At 39.2% G+C, this 19,909-nt stretch overlaps 1 protein-coding gene across 1 annotated transcript; it reads right to left on the bottom strand.

Moving 5' to 3' along the window:
* Positions 1 to 692: 692 nt before the first annotated feature.
* LOC120536509 (E3 ubiquitin/ISG15 ligase TRIM25-like) lies at positions 693 to 19,341 on the bottom strand. The gene is made up of 5 exons (XM_039764903.1): positions 18,447 to 19,341; positions 15,777 to 15,872; positions 15,149 to 15,382; positions 14,907 to 15,057; positions 693 to 2,515 (listed from the first exon to the last, which is right to left on the bottom strand). The coding sequence occupies exons 1-5, from the start codon at positions 19,032 to 19,034 to the stop codon at positions 2,460 to 2,462; spliced, it is 1,125 nt and encodes a 374-aa protein (XP_039620837.1). The 5' UTR covers positions 19,035 to 19,341; the 3' UTR covers positions 693 to 2,459.
* Between the last annotated feature and the right edge of the window lie 568 nt (positions 19,342 to 19,909).

The following is a 19,909-nucleotide window of genomic DNA, read 5'->3' as shown; positions in this document are numbered from 1 at the left end:
ACAGTTAGGGATATTGTGGGAAGACATGCTGTGACAGTGAACTACCTAAAAAACCTTAATGTTTAAAGCTAAAAGGAAAGAAAATTGAATGTGCATAAATGTCTGTTGACCTGACAGCATTACAGTAGACATGTTTAGTGTTCACATTCACTCGGCTGGCTACCCTTAGAAAAGGATTCAGCACTAAACCTCTGACATAACCTTAACAATGGCTGAGGCCAAATCCTCTCAGTTTTCTCCACTGCAAGAGCTGAACTTCTGAATACCCTAAAAAAAGGCCAGGAGACCTGCAAGGACCATAAAACACATCCTGCTCCAAGTTCACTACCTCTGAGAGGATTTAACCTGAAAAATACATCTCATTACACTACTGCACATCTGAATACTTTTTTTTTTAACTTGGTTAGATTCCTTGTGTCAATAAACAACAAGATAATTCCATTGAGATAATACCCAAACTTTATTTCAGTCTAAACTTAAGTTTATTTGCAGAACAACCAGACAAATAGCAAAATGTTAGATAAAATAATGAATGAAAATATACATCCTGAACAATTCAAATCAAAGTCACACAGAAGATCATTTGTCTTTATGTTACTGCACTCTTTGTCTTCTTAGGTCAGACGTCATGCTTCTTCTCTCTTCTCCTCTTGTGATTTCTCTGACAATGCTCTTTATAATTTTTCCTTTTATTTAGTGCCATGGTGGCTGATTATGAAAAGATTTCATCAGCTAAACTCAGACAACTGATCATGTCCAATTGTCTTGTTAACTGTCATTTATGCGACTTTTAGCTAACTATGGTAAATAACATGCACCAATTTCATACAAGCATACATCCATGACTTACTTTTTCTCAGCTTAAATCTTGTACAATGTAATTGTAACATTTTTAGTATTTGCTTTTACATATACTAATCTCCCAGCATTCATCAATTTATCTTCATGCATCCCAGTATTCCCAGTCTCTTGAAACACATCTTGTCATTCCTATGATTCGTCATCCCGTGCTGCTTTCTGTCCCACATCATACAATCAGAAACAATTGTTAGCTTTTCCAGTTTATTCATTTAAAATCTGCATCTTATGTAAATAATCTTATTATCCAAACAAATTAATGTACAAGTCTTATTTAACAAACACTAAAAAGCACTTTTTTCTCCCCAATGCAATTTGATAAAATGTTTCATTATCAATTCTTATCATTTAATTAATCCAGGCCATGATCACAAGTCATCTTAGTACAGAATCAGGATGAGTATGAAGTATACAAATCCTGTGCAATCACTCAGTCAGTATTTATTATATAGCTTCTTTAATGTTGAACATCTTTAACCACCACAAAACTTACTCAAACACAATTCCTAAAAATTATTAAATACATTACAGCAAATTTCATATTTCCCATTTTTTAAATCCTAAACATTTCCTTCAAAACCCACCCAAAACTTTTAATGTCCACACCAAGGAGCCTTTGTTTCAGAGCTGCACTTATCCTTCAGCCATTCTTCATTTTCTCTGTTCTTGTTCTTGACTGGATGCTATAAAGTTGTCCTTTAATTTCCCTCCACCACTCTGAGGCTTCTGCTGGTCGCTTCCAGAGCTTCAAAATCCATAAATCCCTGCTGAGTCCACCTAACCTGTGAGCTCCTCTAAAAACCCAGTGTGTGACACCACCTGTCTGTCACTCTGTCACTGAAGTGTCTTCATTCCCCACCATACAGTCATTACTGCAGGTCTCACTGTAGTCTATGTTTTCCTCTTCATTCATTTATCCTTTTGATTTTTATTTCTTTGTGTTTTCCTTTTATTCAAATTACAAGCTTTTCATAGTTAAACTGAAACTTAAACCTTCTGTATATACACCTATATAAACCTATATGGCATAAACATGACTTTAATCAGCTGTGTGTGCTACCACCTAAACTTCTTCCATTTACTCTGGAATGAAATCAGAAATGAAACTCAATGTAACAGCCAGGAATTTTCATCCTCTGTCTAAAACATTAAGACAACCTGTGTGACAGAAGACATGAGGTGACCTGCACACCACACCGGTCACTGGTCAGAAGAGCTTAAAGGGCAGATTGTCACACTGGATTCCCATCCAACAGCAAATGCCAGATAAAGAGTCTCAGTGAAGAAGGTATTAAACTTGTGCAGAAGGGTTATTATATCTTAGATGCTATAAAAGGAGACAGAGCCAGCAGGATAGTCCAGATAGACACCTATTCTGTGACTGGAGGGAGTGCGGATTTGAGCACTGTTGTTATTGTGCCACACACAGAAACTGGAATCACTGTTGTACAAACTCCAGGACTTGCCATTGCATCCAATATTTGTCATCCTTTCCTTTCCTTTTCAGTTCCTTTATATGTCACTCACTTGTCAATCTTGTCTCCACTCCACTCGATCTCCCAGTAACAGTGAGTCCCACTCAGAGCCTCTTGGCACACAGCTTACTCAAAGATGTCAGAACTGTCAGAGTCATAAGATTGTATGGTCTCAAAGTCGTCTTCCATGGTGAATGGCCAGGAGTTTGAATGGAGAGAAAAAAAAGAGTGAAGAAATTATCTGTTTTTGTGACACATGGCACTTGAGAGAAGCAGAGTGTCAAGCATAAAGAATTTAGGACCGCTATAAACATCTGAGTGTTACATGTCTGTTGTGATGTCACTGACCTCATGAGTCAATTTGAAATCAATAAAATGAAATGATCTACCATCAAAGTGCTGAGTGTCAGGGGTGTGGGGGCCATTTATTTTATAAATGAGAGGAAATGTTTATGTCAGTTATTTTCTTTTATTATTTAAATATTTTTAAACACTTAACCTCTGTTTTGTTAATCATGTTGCTAATCTCTTTCTAGTATTTCTTCATGTCTAGCTGTTAGGCTGTAGTAGTAGCCACAGTTGTATTGTCATATCAGTGTACTGAGTCCTTGTGAAATATTCCAAAATAAAGAACTTAATCTGAATTCATTACAAAGCACATATCAGCTCACCTGATGGACTCTCTAGTCCTCTTTCTGTGCTCACATAATGTGAAACCTCAACTCTATTTATACCTGGCAGCAGAAGCACCACTTACCATCAGTCAGACACATGTACAATGACACTTTATTAAATTTAAACAGACTTTACATCAGGTCTTTTTTGCAGTAATTTCTTTTAGCTTATCATTAGATGATAATGATGATGAGGTGCAGGGGCATTTTGAGTCTAACAATAAAGAATGTTGGGCACTTTGATTGACTTCATTGTACAATGAAGAACAATAGAAAAGGTGGTAAAAATATAAATGTGTTAAATGACAACAATTAAAAGAAAAGAGAAGCTGGTAATCAAATACAACCCAAAGAGTATTTAACTATTTGAAAATAAGGTTTGAACTAAAGGGGAACATTAGGAGTGAAAGTTTTCTTTACAGGTACACAGATCTCCTCCACAGACCAGGGCACCCCTGCATGACTGGACCCATTGGACATTGACTGTTAAAGGAAGACAAACATCTACAGCTGTCAAAAAAGGAGACACAGCGACCTCAGTCAGGTCTGCAATATACAGAAAGGTGTCAATAAAGTGATTTGATTAGAATTTCTGAAGGTAAATGTCATGTTAGACATTCGAGGATATGGGTAATGATGAATGTGAAGATAATTTAACATATAAATTCAGTATTTTTCCCCACAATCGTGGTATACATTTATTTGCCACAGTTAACTTGTATAATTAAGTGAAGCCGTTTTGTAATGACAGCAATGGCAAGTGGCAGCACAAGTTCAGAGAGACCACAGAGCTACATGTAATCCAGCATGGGAATGCTTTTCGTGATTTTTTTCTTTTTTTTCCCTCTAAAAACAAAGAGTTAATTTAATTCAAAATTGTCAAATTTTGAATAAGAAATGTTAAAAAGCTACTTTAAGATGTTGAAGAAAGATATTAGAAGACAGACCAGTGTATTTTAGGGTATTTGCCATAGTGAATGACAAACACAATGTTTCACAGATTGTTCCTTAAACTTTTTTTTTCCCACCTAATCATCTTGATGATCTTACTTAGTGGCCCCATGAGTCTTATTTATAAAACATTGCATAGATTCAAGCATGGAAATATACCTACACCAAAAAAACAGTAAAATACATATGCCAAAAAATGTGACACATTTCTATGCAATTTACCTTTAGAAATCACAATCATCTTGGAAATGTGCGTTCGTGAATGCCCCTTGAACCCTAATCGGTTAAAACCCTGAAACACCCCTGTATGGAATATGTTGATGAAACTTGTACATATGCAGTGACAATGCCTGCAGATCCTCATTGGCTAATAAAGCAGCCTTCCATACACTTTCAGACACTGACATCTGCATTAGAGGAAAAGAGTCCCATGGTGTTTTCCACACGTCATTACAGCACCTCTCCTCTGCACTCTGGGAGAAAGGCATAAGGGGCCAGTATTGCAGCGAGTAGCCACAATCACCTGGCACATTTAATGAAATGACTGTGGTTACAATGGTTAGTGCGGGCCACATGAAACACTGAGGGTTCATCCAGTTACCTTACCCAAAATCAGCCACCACATACACCAACTACAGTCAGTCCTCTGCTCACCGATACTCTGCCTCAAAATAAATAAATCACGAGTTAATACAGGCCACCAAATCACAACTTTTGTCAGTCTTGATATCTCTGATAACTTGTGTATTAATGGAACGTTACTGCTCATCGTTAACAAAAGTCATGTCATTCTTGTTGGATGCCCTTATTGCAATATGGGTGTAGTCACATGCTAAAACTACAATAGGAGAACCAGACATGGCTGCAAATGGCTTTTAAGTATTTACATGTGCAACCAAACTATGGAGAAACTCAATGTAGTGCCTCAGTAGTTTATGGATTCCAGTACAGCAGGCACAACAGAGATGGAGCTTGACTGAGATATTCCTGACCTGCTGGTCAGTTATCTCTGCTATATGTCATTAACCAGAAAGCCAACCACTGTTCAAACTTATATAGAAACCTGTGCAGACTGAAACTGGAACCAACTCAGCACACACTGCAGTTCCAACAGTATGGCTGCTGAAAGTCTAAATCCATTCATAAGACATGGGTAAAAAAAAAAAAATCATCTTGTTCCCTTCATATATGACCATTTTCAAAGTTTTCAAGCAGCACCAAATAAGCCATGTTGTGTCGAGCCTTTATACTATGAATAGGCTACAAGACATGAGATTAAGAGGTTTGTGTTTTCAGGGTGTGAATCACATCTGGGTCTGTACTACATTTTGGTTTCTAATCCTAACTGACAAAAAGCCAAAATAGTTTTTTTCAGTGCCAATACATAAACATTGGAACTCTTAAAAGGGAACTAAAGTAGTCAATGCATCATATTCATCACTGTTCATATTTAATATGTTTGTACCATCAATGCGCATTTTAACTCGTATGTAGCTGTTTATGGTGCATTTTCCTATTCAATGAAGGTTTCCTAGTTTCTCAAAAATTTTGCATACTAGGGGTTCAGAGTTGCTGTAAATATACGCAGGCTTTCTCATCAGGGTTCTCTTTATAAATCCAGACTGTGTGTGTAAAGCTGCATAGGCACTTTTCAAGCCCCTTTCTGTGCATATTCAATGTTTGTAAGTCTGAGCCCAGGTTTTTACAATTGTAATAATACATTCTGAAATTCAAAACATTAAAAGGCTTATTAACCAAAGCAGACCAATAGAAGTGTGAAGGACACAGTGACTGAATGACTGAGAAAAACATGTCAGTTAAAGTTTATATAGTACCTTATCTTAATAATCTATCTGGAAAGGGAAGGGTGATCGCCTGGATTGCAGTAACTACAGGGGGTAACACTGCTCTTGGTGCCAGATAAGGTCCTCACTAGGACAATCCTCAATAGGATCCGTGATCACTTGCTCACCTACCAGTGACCGGAACAGTCTGGTTTTACACCTAAGAAGTCGACCATCGACCGCATCCTGGCACTGAGGGTTCTCATAGAGTGCAACTGCAAATATCAGCAGAGTTTCTTTGCAGTCTTTGTCGATTTTCGCAACGCGTTCAACTCAGTTGATCGAGCTGCCCTGTGGGACATCTTGAGGGTTTGCAGGATCCCCCTGAGGTTGCTGGATGTCATGGCTGGTCTTTACACTGGTACTGTGAGTGCTGTGCAGAGTGGAGGCAGACCCTCTGCATTTTTCCCACTTGATTCTGGGGTTTGTCAGCGGGGTGTTCTGCTCCTACTCTGTTCAATGCTTGTATGGACTGGGTATTGGGCAGGGTCGTGCGGTCCAGCGGCTGTGGGGCATCTGTTGGTGATGAGAGATTCACTGATCTTGACTTTGCTGACGATGCTGTGATCTTCACAGAATCAATGGAGGCTCTGATCAGTGTCCTGATAAAAATCAAAGAGCCAGGCCTCAATGACCTCTTGGTCATGGCCATCAGCTGTGTGTCTGTCTGCAGACAGAGTGTCGACCTCTTCGAGAGGTTTACTTACCTCGGCAGTGACATTCATGTCTCTGGTGACTCTTCATATGAAGTCAGTAGTCAGATTGGGAGAGCATAGGGGGTCATGAGGTCACTGGAAAGAGGTGTGTGGCGCTCCTGATATCCATGCAAAAGGACAAAGGTCCAAGTTTTTAGAGTCCTGGTGGTTCCTGTCTTATATGGTTGCGAGACATGGACGCTATCCAGTGACCTGAGATGAAGACTGGACTCCTTTGGTACTGTGTCTCCCCTAGAAAATCCTTGGGTACCGTTGGTCTGACTTCGTGTTGCTCATGGAGTCCCGAATGAGGCATATGACCTGCATATGAGGGAGCGTCAGTTACAGCACTACGGCCATGTGGCGCGTTTCCCAGAGGGTGATCCAGCTTGTAAGATCCTCATTGTTGGGGACCCAAGTGGCTGGACCAGGCCAAGGGGTTGCCCACATAACACCTGCAGTAGACAGAGGGTCATTTCCAGAGGGCGGGACGGGGCAGCATGTCTGCCTGGAGGGTTGCAAACCGGGATCCCGAGTTGTTTTGTCGTGTAGTGGGTGCGGCAATGCAATGTACCAGTGCAGGCTCCCCAACTTGACTTGACTTGACTTATCTTAATGAGTGCCATTGCAAGTTGATCTTTCAGACCCAGAACTGTCACGGAATTTTTAACAAACTAGCAAAATACCCACACTTCGCAGCGGCGAAGTACTGCCTTAAAATTTTTATTAAGAAAAAAAGTAAACCTTTTTAAACTGTGGGAAAATATATCAATAATTATCTGTTAAAGATCTCTTTGTATATCACATTGTCAGTTCGGCCCTCTGGTTGTAATCTGACCAAGCTGTGCGCTGAGCTTACTCTGAGCATGTAACGTACAGTCGGCCATGTGAACAGTAATCTTGTCTCAAATCTCACAGCTTGGATTGCTGCTGTCATAATCGGTTTGAGTTTCATGGTTTGTTTCAATGACGACAGTATTTGTAGGACTTGTGTTGAAGTGACATTCGGCATCTGTCAGGCGTTGTAAGCACACAACCAGTTTTATTGATAACTTCACATCCAGCTTTTGAGAGTTTAAACATTCATAAACATCAAAGTGTCCACTACTGAAATCGTCACCTGTGAGTCTAAGATGTTTAAGAGGCATTGGCGGTTGTCGAAAGGTGTAAAATATTTGGCCATTTCGGTACACTTGAAAGCGACAACCAAACAATTCAGCGGCAGCCATCAACTCACATGCAGATCCATAGGTGAAGGGCTTAAGCATTTCACTCTTCTAGTGCTCCTGTGTAGTCTAATTATCTCCTGTACGTCATCAGTCCACACCTTGAACCTGTCAGTCATTCAATACATAAGACACAATGGATATCAAGAGTGAGCCTGATATGGCCGTGCAATATGTAACACAGAGAATGGAAAAGGCAGGTGCCCTCTCCGGGCATGGAAACCACTCGGTAAGTGACAGTTCTTTGATCGATGGTGATCACCTCGATAGACATGTTAATGGGGGTACAGTTGGAACGATAAAGGAAATGGGGACCTGAACAATGTAAAGTAAGTCTAAAATACTACACAATAACTATAATCGTAATAAACGAACAATAAAACAGCGGAGAAGCCATGGATTAAATAAAAAGGCTGTAGTTATCAGCAGGGAGACGTGAATCCCGTGGCGAAGCAAGGAAGGGAATGGAGAGACCGGAGCGACGGACGGCCTTACATAGGCAGGCAGCAAACAACGTGGGAGGCATTGGGATGGGGGACCCAACGCCACCTCACACGGTGACCAAGCTGCAGGCTATGGACGTATATATGTACCAGAGATGGGGACAAGTCGCATATGATCAAGTCCAAGCAAGTTTCAAGTGTTAACCATCAAGTCTTGAGTCAAGTCTCAAGTCACAGTTAAGACAAATCAAGCAAGTCAAGTCAAGTCAAGGGTTCACCCTAAGCAAGTCAAGTCGAGTCCTGATAAGTTTCAAGCCAAGTCAAGTCAAGTTGCAGTACTAAAACAAAAGGTTAAATTTTCGATACGTTTATTTTTGCACAGAAAATTTTTTACAGAAAAGATGAACTTATATACATATATTATGTATCTTATTTGCATTGCTATATTTAAATTATATGCATATCTGTGCTACATTAATATCTGAAAATAAAATTGTGTTGCTTACACAAAATGTTTAAAACTAAGAAATCCAGTCTAAAATGTATAATGCAATTCAATCTGAAAGGATTAGTTTACTTTGACAACAACAATGTACAGATAATGTGCTCACCCCCTTGTCATCCAATATGTTCATGTCTTTCTTTCCTCAGTCATAAAGAAATTGTTTTGTTTTGTTTTTTGTTTTGAGGAAAACATTTCAGGATTTCTGTCTATATATAATGGATATGTATGGCCCCGAAGTTTGAACTTCCAAAATGCAGTTTAAATGAAGCTTCAGAATGCCCGAAATGATTGGTTATTTTCCAAACAAATTGACAATTTATATACTTTTTAGCCTCAAATGCTGGTCTTGTCTCCTCTCTGTGCAGTCTGTGTGATTCGGGTAAATACAGTTAATAAATGTCAAAAAACAACAATCTCTTTTATATCTTTAATGTCAAAAACATCCTGCAATGCTGTTTTTACCTTTTTTTTGTAAAGGACATTTGAGCTTCTATACATGTTAACTGTGTAAACACTGGGTCTGCACTTTTGCTGCAATCTAAGTCTGTATTTACGCGAATCACACAGACTGCGCAGAGACAACACAAGACCAGCGTTTGAGGTTAAAAAGTATATAAATTGTCCATTTGTTTAGAAAATAACCGATTGTTTCGCTAGATAAGACTCCTCCTCCTCGGCTGGAATCGTTTATAGAGTCTTCTGAAGCTGCATTTAGGAAATTCAAACTTCGGGGTGCCATACATATCCATTATATAGAGAGAAATCCTGAAAAGTTTTCCTCAAAAAAACAATTTCTTAATTATCGAGGAAATGTTTTATATATGATGCTTTAATACTTATGCTGTCCATTATAAGGCACAGTAGGGGATTTATCCACTCTTTTTAATCTAACGTTAGTGATGAATCTCGTTAATTAAAATGAACGGATCTTTTTCATTTCAGCAGAATATAAATATAATGTATGTTAATATAGCCCAGTGATGAAGTTATGAAGCTTAATCGTCATCTCTGCGGTGGACGTGCAATATACACGTTTCATAAATAATATATAATCTGATATATTTGTTTTCTGTTTGAACTGGTTTCATTGTTATACAGCACACAACATTTTGTTGTTATTGTGAGTGTACACAAAAAAATTGTAGACACTTAACGTAACCGATTCGAACGATGAAATTATTCTTGTCTGTATGACCAAAACGTTTTGAACGAGTTATTGAAGGAGAAGTAATTGCATCGACGCTTTCATCTTAGATTTTCATGCAGTATAATGTTACACGAGCTGCCATTCAACTAACCACACGCAGTCAGTCCATACAAACTCTTGAAAATGCGCACATTTAATATAGACATTATAGTTTACATGTAATATCGAGAAGCCCTTTCATTTCAAGTTGCACTCAACATATAAATGTGGCTACGCCACTGGTAACGTTATAGTGTTTTATTTATGAGATGATCATCACATTTCTGATAAAAAAAACATGCAACGAAGGCCAAATTATGACAAACAGAAAAGATTAATTTAATTAATTAGTAATCGTTGTATTAAATTGACTATAAAGAATTCAACTTTTTTTACCTTTCCTTGTGGTTTTTGAAGTGCCGGATGAAATTTGATGTTGTGGTTGTCGTGTCTGATACTCGCGTTGCATTCTCTGCATCTGGCAAATCTTTTTTTGTTAGTACGGTCTAGTTCAAAGTCCTTGTAGCCAAACGTGACTATATGAGGAGCTCGACTATTGTCTGCCATGTTTGGCGCGGTTTGAGTTGTGCAGCGTTCTTCTTCTTCTTGGTAACGTTAAGAGTTGTGCAGCGTTAAGGGCGCAGGCGCCAATTATGGTGCTGCTGAGTCATAATTATTTTATTAAACTATTTTATTTTATTAAACGAATTATATTTAAAAGTTCAAGTCATTGTCGAGTCTTCCACTTTAAGTCAAGTCTTTAAGTCAGAGCTTTAACTAACAAAACGTTTTTTATCAACGATCTTATTAGTGATAAAAAAATAGATCTTATTGCACTAAATGAAACATGGCTGAATTCAGATGCCGCGTCAGTTTTAATCGAATCTGCGCCTCCGGATTACAGTTTTACTCATTCAAACCGCCAGGGAAAAAGGGGGCGGATTGGCTAACATTTACTTGAGCCGATTAAAATGTAAAGATGTCAGTTTTGGTAAGTTCAAGTCCTTTGAGTATCTCGCCGTTGTTATTCATGGAGATTCTCAAGTTCTAGTACTATCCGTGTATAGACCTCCTAAATATAACGCGTCGTTTTTTGAGGAATTCTCTGACTTAATGTCAATTTTAATTACTAATTATGACACACTCCTAATAGTTGGCGACTTTAATTTTCATATAGATAATCAGTGTGATCTAAAAGTAAAAGAATTTATGAACCTCCTGGATTCTTTTGATTTGAGACAACTCATAAATCAGCCTACACATAAAGCAGGTCATACATTAGACTTAGTGATTACTAAAGGACTGAAAGTTGATATAAAACAGATCATTGATATTGGTCTATCAGACCATTTTCTTCTACTTTTTAATATAGAAATAATGATAAAAACACTCATGAGAAGCATATTGTTAAAAACGCTTCTTTGATTCGCAGCAGCTTTAAAACTTACAAACATTTTAAGCAATCAGTCCGTTTATAGTGCCAGCTATAATAGCGAGGACAATGTAAATAGTAAGGTGGAAAGATTTAATTCTAAAGTGAGAGCTGCTGTTGACATAGTTGCACCTGAAAAGACAGTGAAAAAATCTTCTAGCATTGGTATACCATGGAAGACCCAAAGAGTGTCTGATTTAAAGAGAACATGCCGTAGAGCTGAGCGTCAATGGAGGAAGAGTAAACTTACTATCCACCACGAAATATTAAAAGTCAAAATAACAGAATACAATAACACTGTCCGTCTTGAGAGACGCTGCTATTTCTCAAGATTATAAATAACAATGCTAGTAATCCTAGAGTCTTATTTTCAACAATTGATCGCCTACTAAACCCAGGTAGCTCAAAGGAATGCCTCCTAAGTGCTTCCAGTGAAACCTGTGAGGCTGTCGCTGTATTCTTCAATCAAAAATTAATGATATTAGAAATAACATAGTATATCTCCCCAACACTAAGGATCCCCTAAACCCCAACATCCTGTTATAAACAAATTAAACTCTTTCACTAGGATAGATTTACCTGATTTACAAAAATAATATCTCAATTAAAACCCTCCACCTCGCCCTTGACCCGATACCAACAAGGTTTTTCAAAGAAGTATCAGGCGTGCTAATTGATAATGTTCTTGACATAGTAAATTGTCACTAGATACTGGGGTCTTCCCAGACTGTCTTAAGACTGCTGTAGTTAAACCCCTACTTAAGAAACATAATCTTGACCCTCGCTCTTGAAAATTTTAGACCCATCTCTAACTTGCCCTTCTTAAGTAAAGTTCTAGAGAAGGCAGTCATTATGCAGTTAAATGACCACCTAAATAAACATGCTATTCTTGATAAATTTCAGTCAGGTTTTAGAACAAATCACAGCACAGAAACTGCACTCGTTAAAGTAGTAAATGACTTGGGTAAATGCAGACAGAGGCCATTTATCTGTTCTCATCCTCTTAGATCTGAGTGCTGCATTTGACACCATTGATCACAACATTCTTAGAAATCGCCTTAGTCAATGGGTGGGCCTCTCTGGCAGTGTCTTAAATTGGTTTGAATCCTACCTGACAGGGAGAAAATATTTTGTTAGTTGTGGGAATTACAACTCAAGACACATGATATCCAATATGGTGTTCCACAAGGCTCTATCCTGGGTCCGCTGTTATTCTCAATCTACATGCTTCCGTTAGGTCAGATTATCTCAGGGCACAACGTGAGCTACCACAGCTATGCTGATGACACACAGCTGTACTTATCAATAGCACCTGATGACCCTGATTCTATTGATTCACTAACACAATGTCTGACTAGTATCTCAGAATGGATGAATAGTAATTTTCTCAAGTTAAATAAAGAGAAAACTGAAATTTTAGTGATCAGCAATAATGGATACAATGAGGCTATTAGAAATAAACTGGATACATTAGGATTAAAAGTCAAGACGGAGGTAAAAAGCTTAGGGGTGATTGTTGACTGTAATCTGAATTTTAAATCACATATTAATCAGATCATTAGGACAGCATTTTTCACTTAAGAAACATAAGTAAAGTTAGACCTCTTTATCACTGAAAGATGCTGAGAAATTAGTTCACGCGTTTGTTTTCAGTCGACTAGATTACTGTAACGCACTCCTCTCAGGACTACCCAAAAAGATATAAATCGTTTGCAACTAGTGCAGAATGCAGCTGCTAGAATCCTAACTAGGAAAAGAAAATCAGAACACATCACACCAGTTTTGATGTCACTACACTGGTTACCTGTGTCATTCAGAATTGACTTTAAAATTCTGCTTATGGTTTATAAAGCCTTAAATAATCTCCCCATCTTATATATCGGAATGTCTGACACCTTATATTCCAAATCGTAACCTCAGATCCTCAAATGAGTGTCTCCTTAGAATTCCAAGAACAAAACTTAAAAGAAGTGGTGAGGCGGCCTTCTGCTGTTATGCACCTAAAATCTGGAATAGCCTGCCAATAGGAATTCGCCAGGCTGATACAGTAGAGCACTTTAAAACACTGCTGAAAACACATTACTTTAACATGGCCTTTTATAACTTCATTTTAATCGTAATTTAACTTAATCCTGATACTCTGTATGTTCAATTCATCATAACAACTATTCATGGTGGCTCTAAAATCGGTACTGACCCCTACTCTCTTTTCTGTTTCTTTTTCCGGTTTCTTTGTGGTGGTGGCCTGCGCCACCTCCACCTACTCAAAGCTTCATGATGCTCCAACAATGATGGACGGATTAAAAGGAAGAAGTCTACGTGACCATCATCATCATCAAGCCCTTCCGTGAGAACCCTAAATCCAAAGAGGACTGTTTCATTTATGTTAGGTAGAATGCCCAGAGGGGACTGGGCGGTCTCATGGTCTGGAATCCCTACAGATTTTATTTTTCTCCAGCCGTCTGGAGTTTTTTTTTGTTTTTTCTGTCCCCCCTGGCCATTGAACCTTACTCTTATTCGATGTTAATGTTGATTTATTTTTTATAATTATGTCTTTCATTTTTCTATTCTTTAATATGTAAAGCACTTTGAGCTACTGTTTGTATGAAAATGTGCTATATAAATAAATGTTGTTGTTGTTGTTGTTGAAGTCTCAAGTCACTTACTCTCAAGTCAAAGTCAAGTCAAGTCACTTACTCTCAAGTCAAAGTCAAGTCAAGTCATTTTCTTACTTCAATCAAGCAAGTCTCAAGTCCTGAAAATTGTGACTCGAGTCCCCCATCTCTGATATGTACATAAGTAGGATTCAGTTAGCGTTGGGAACCCACGTACCAAATTTCTTGAAGATAGGCCCATAAGTAACAAAGACCGTTGGAAAGTTTAATAAGGCGGCCGACAGTGGCATCATACCACCAAAATAAGTACGTACATTGGTTTCAGTTAGCGCAGGGAAGCCACCTACCAAATTTTGTGAAGATGGGGCCATAAATAAGAAAGTTCAACATGGCGGACGTTGTCGACCGTTATGACCGTTATTCGTAGAATTTCGAAATGAAACTTGCTTAACTTTTGTAAGTAAGCTGTAAGGAATGAGCCTGCCAAATTTCAGCCTTCTACCTACACGGGAAGTTGGAGAATTAGTAGTGAGTGAGTGAGTGAGTGAGTAAGTGAGTGAGTGAGTGAGTGAGGGCTTAGTATAGATTCAAGGCTTCTTCTTCTGCTCATCCCAATGGGAAGGCAGCTTTAAATCAACCCAGCAGGGCACATCATAGGGTTAATGTGTAACAACGCCACCTGGTGAACCTAAACCAAAGCTACACCCTATACAATCAGCCTTGCACTGCTTCTTTGTGATCTCATTTGCTTGTCAAGATTCCGTTAATACTGGAAGACTTTATTCAGGTAAGCTAAAACATAAAACCATACATTTCGATTATGTAAACATTTTAAAAGGTTATTTCTACTCCTTAAATTCTGCAACAGGTAACCTGAATTGTCATACCCTAGGGAAAGATAGAGAACAGGAGAATTTGAGTCTCCAGCACTTGTGATAAGCAGGTTAGCTTCTGCTGTCATGTTAAGAATCACTTAAAAGACCACTTGAGCACCAAACTCACCAGCCTCACAGATCTCCCAGTCCTTGATCACCTCAAGACTCCTCTTCAGAGCAGACAGATTCATGCACAGACTCATAGGAAGAAAATTCTTATTAACAGTGATGTCAGGTGTATCTCCCTCAGTAGGAGGATCACAGAAAGATGGGAACTTCTACAAGAGGAGCAAATACAGAAGAAGAATATGACAGACCAATACATGCATTAAGCAGCCCTGCTGGTGCTCTGTAGATCAGTCCTCTCACCTTCAAGAAGTGGATGTGGTCCTCTGTCTGTGAAAGCTCAAGCAGCTCAGTGTCTCTCTTCTTCAGCTCTTGAATCTCCTTCTCAAGTCGCTCCATGAGCTGTTCAGCCTTTCTCAGTTCCTTACTCTCATAATCTCTAATGACCTCCGTGACTGCTGACCTCAGCTTCAAAGCATACTCAAGTACAGACTTGAAGGTCTCCTCGTGTTCCTGCACTTCTGTGTCTGCAGAGCTCTGATCAGAAGAAAGCAAAAAATTCATTTTAGCCTCAATGTGCTTTAGTGAAGCTATAAAACATGAAGACACTAAAAGCTACTGTTATACAGTATTAACTCAGAAAAGGACTGGGATTGCAAAGTATAAATGTCTAAAGGGAAAACTTATTTGTTCAAGATTAATTAGTGGAAAGGACAATCTCAGGGGCAGCTTTGTTTTACAAAGTGCTTAAAATTGTACAAGAAGAGCCAAAAATGTTATTATGAATATTGATATTTTTATTAAAAGATCTGAAATTAAATTTAAATTTCTTAGTGCTCTATAGGTAGATATATGTTAAAAAAGTGTTTTTATAATTCTTGTCTCTCTCATCCAATTCTACTGCGATGCCTTAACAGGACACAAGACTTACCTTAATTCTCTCTATTGTCTCTTTTATCTCCTCCAATTCCTCTTCCTTCTCCTCAATTTGATTTTTCATTTCTGTCTTTTTATTTTCCAACTGACTCTGTGGGGAAACAAAGTAGAGGAGACACGGAAAATGGAGTCTAGCATGAGTTGTTTAAAAGAAATGGGTAGAAGGAGAATGGGGAAGAAAAAGAGAGCAGGTAAAAGTCACCTGATCACGTCAGACCTGAATGTAAGGTAGACTTGATGGACTGGGCTGTTGTTAAAGGTTTACTTGAGGGTCTTATGTTTTGGTGTATCGAGAACCGTAACAGTCCCAATGTCCTGAATTCACACCCACAGTCTGTTATTCACTAACTACTCAAATTATTCTGTTTGCATCTTTTAGTTTATTCTAAATGAAAGTGTGATGGCCAACACAAACATTTCAAATGTTGACCATATAACTGCTGTTCTTATGTCTTTGGAGCAGTAAAGAGATCAATTTACTACCTAAATATGTAATGCAAAATCAAATTATTAACTCCTAAACTGTCAGACAACTAAGTTCAGAAGATATATGAAGGATATAATAACAGCAATAACATTAAGTGAATCAATTCTGAAAGACAAAGTAGATCAAAATTAAGTTTCTTCACCGGGTTTCTGCCATAAAGCAGATTATCATCATTTCATTAAAGAGATTTGCATGCATAATTGGAAGTCTGAAAATTAAAAGTACTGGTTGTGACAAGGATTTAGTAGTTGTATTGAACATTATCTACGCTTGTTTGGAAGTGATTAGGAAAAGTTTAGGTTATATGGTGCCATAATATGTTGAGTACAAGCCAAGGGAGGTTATGTTGAAGTTAAATAACACACTAGTGAGGCCTCACCTGCAGTATTGTGTACAGTTTGGGTTCCTGGTTACACAAAGCAACAGTACAGAATCTCCAAAGGATAGCAACTACGCTGATTCAGGGCTACAGGTGATGAAAGACTAAAGGAATTAAACATTTTTATTTTAGGCAAACTTAGATTAAGAGTCTGCGGTGTGTTGGCACCCTGCCCAGGGTTTGTTTCCTGCCTTGCACCCTGTGTTGGCTGGGATTGACTCCAGCAGACCCCGTGACCCTGTAGTTAGGATATAGCGGGTGGGATAATGGATGGATGGATTAGATTAAGAGGGGTCATATTTAAAGTATTTAAAATGATGAAGAGAATGAGTGCAGTCAGGGTATTATTAAAATGAAATTGGGCCTGATGCTGCAGCACCAAAAAGGCCTATTTTTTCTCGGCATTGGTGCATGTGCATTCGACACTCACCGTACATGCGCACTCAGACCGACCAAGGAGCCTTAATTGCTTGCGATGCAACCAGCCAGCCTTTATTGAACATGAATAATAATAACGACACAGTATCGTAACAACTCGAGATTAACATTAAACTATGTAACATCAACATTCAATAGCAATTGTCTGAAAAGTGCACTTAATGCAGAACATCTAACAATGAAATACACAAAACTTCGCAATTTCATTTAAATAGCCATCAATTTTTATTGTACAACTATCTTTCAAGGTGAAAAATTTACTATGTGGCACTTACCGAACAATAATAAAGTGGCACGAATCCTCAAGATATTGTAAAAAACGCAGCTACTGTAAATTACTAAGTAAACTGTTAAATGTAAAATTAATAGCATTAACTTGAAATCTTCGGTTAACAATAAACACAACAACGTTATAGTTACATCACAGCACAAAGAACAATAGTAACTGTATAATAAGTAATGCTGTGTCTAGACGTCCGAAAGTCGGACTCCAAATTTCATTCTAAGAATTATTTTGAGGTTAATATAGCAAAGGAAAACTGTTCAACTTCCGGAAAATTCTCGTCTGTTTTCATCTGGGCCTATTTCAGGAGTGGGCCTAATGCTGCAGCATCAATAGCACCCACATTAATCCGGCCCTGAGTACAGTGGATCAAGACGGTGACTTTAAAATGAGTTCGATGACACAGGAACACAGTTGGGAACTCATTAAGGGTAAATTTCACACAAACATTAGGAGGTTTTGCTTCACACTGAGAACCTCCAACACTTGAAATAAGTGACCAAATATATATAGTGTGGTGGACAGGAAGACTTTAGGGACTTTCAAAACTTGATTTGTTGTTATTTTGAGAGAATTGTCAAAATGTTTCTAATGTTCTAAAGTTTCAATTCCCCAGACAGTCACATTGAGCACAATGCAGGACCCCGTCCTGGACAGGATGACATTCTATCACAGATTAGCCTAAACTCACACACACACCCGCACATTACAACACATGTTTACTTCTAAAACAATCTGCTCATCTGACCAAACACTCATCTTAGTAACACAAAAGACTGACAGAAAACCTGGAGAAAAATCAAATGGACGTGAAGAGAACAAAATAGGTCCAAGATATCAAGCTGTGAGGCAGGAGCACGATTGCTCTGTGACTGTGGCCTAGTTTGCTTATTTTCTTTCAGTAATTTCCTAGGCTATTGTAAAGATGGATATTTAAAAGAATCCTGGGACGGCAAACAAAAGTTGTTTTAAACGAATTACATTGCACTCATTCCTCAAGGAACTCCAGGACCCCTCACTGTCCCGACCCCAGCTCCTTATCCCAGTTTTATGTCCCCATTCCTAATTCTCCTCTCACCTCTCTTCCTGCTCTCTCCTCTTCAGGTGTCACCGTGTCGTGACTCTTGTGCTCTGTCGCCACACACAGTAAGCAGACGCAGGTCCCGTCGGTCCTACAGAAGATTTCCAGAACTTTCTGGTGTTTTGCACAGAGTTTTTCTTCCAGATTTTCGGTCGGCTCCTCTAGTTTGTGTCTTTTATAGGCTCCGGACTCCCGGTGGGGTTGGAGATGAATGTCGCAGTAGGACACCAAGCAGGTTATGCAGGTCTTCACGGCTCTCAGTTTTTTAACTGGACAAACATCACAGCACACATCGTCAGGTCCGGCGTAACTCTCGGACAGATTCACATCTGCTCGCACGTCTTTCACTTTCTCTAGCAGATCCGTTAATATGGTGCTTCTGTTGAGCTCCGGTCTCACGTTAAATGCTCTCCTGCACTGAGGACAGTTGTAGGCCCCCTCCTTCTCCGACTTGTCCCAGTAGTCATTAATACAGCCCATGCAGTAGCTGTGTCCACACGGGATGGTGACGGGCTCCTTCATTACCTCCAGACACACCGAACAAGTATACTGATCAGCGGACACGGAAAGCTGAACTACCGCCATGGCAAACGAAGAAACAACGTGGCAGACGGGCGTTACCTTACAAGAAACGAAAGTGAAGGAATCAGCACTCAGTTCCCGAAATGTGACACAATCGTCGGAAACACCAGTTTACATTTGTCATCCAAGTCTCATTCTCAAGCAGGGATCGTTGTTATACTTTTTGTTTTATTCCATGTCTGGCCGATTTAAACCACATGTCGCTCTCAGCACGGTGATCACGACTCACCGAATAAAAGACAAACGGAAGCAGAAGAGAACGGAATAAGAAAGGAAGATAGAAAATAATAATAATAATAATAATAATAATAATATGTGGCAAGAAAAAAGAAAAACTGAATGAATTAACTTTGCACGAATGAGTTCGCTGCTGCGTTAAATCTCTTCATCCAGCAGGTGGCGATGTAGGCGCTTTTACTTTAGCGGTTCTCTGAAGGCGGGCGGCACGGTGGCGCAGTGGTAGCTGCTGCCTCGCAGTTAGGAGACCCGGGTTCGCTTCCCGGGTCCTCCCTGCGTGGAGTTTGCATGTTCTCCCCGTGTCTGCGTGGGTTTCCTCCGGGCGCTCCGGTTTCCTCCCACAGTCCAAAGATTGGCGATTGGCGATTGGCGATTCTAAATTGGCCCTAGTGTGTGCTTGGTGTGTGGGTGTGTTTGTGTGTGTCCTGCGGTGGGTTGGCACCCTGCCCAGGATTGGTTCCTGCCTTGTGCAGGCTGGGATTGGCTCCAGCAGACCCCCGTGACCCTGTATTTAGGATATGGCGGGTTTGAAAATGGATGGATGGATGGTTCTCTGAAGGGTCAAATCAAAGTTAAGGAGGACGGAGATCTTTACTAAAACACACACCATGAAAATACTGGTTGTGTCATTTTGTTTAATA

The sequence above is a fragment of the Polypterus senegalus genome, chromosome 10 (genome assembly GCF_016835505.1).
Source record: "Polypterus senegalus isolate Bchr_013 chromosome 10, ASM1683550v1, whole genome shotgun sequence".
Lineage (NCBI taxonomy): Eukaryota > Metazoa > Chordata > Cladistia > Polypteriformes > Polypteridae > Polypterus > Polypterus senegalus.
This window is presented reverse-complemented; position numbering and strand designations above follow the sequence as displayed.

Bases quoted from the DNA above. Each gene is read 5' to 3' on its own strand.
- LOC120536509 (XM_039764903.1), bottom strand. From the start codon at position 19,034: ATGGCGGTAGTTCAGCTTTCCGTGTCCGCTGATCAGTATACTTGTTCG. The intron at 15,873-18,446 runs GTGAGAGGAGAA...GTTTCCCCACAG, and splicing joins AGGAGAGAGCAGGAAGAGAG to AGTCAGTTGGAAAATAAAAA. The intron at 2,516-14,906 runs GTGAGTTTGGTG...TCACCATGGAAG, and splicing joins CTGGGAGATCTGTGAGGCTG to ACGACTTTGAGACCATACAA.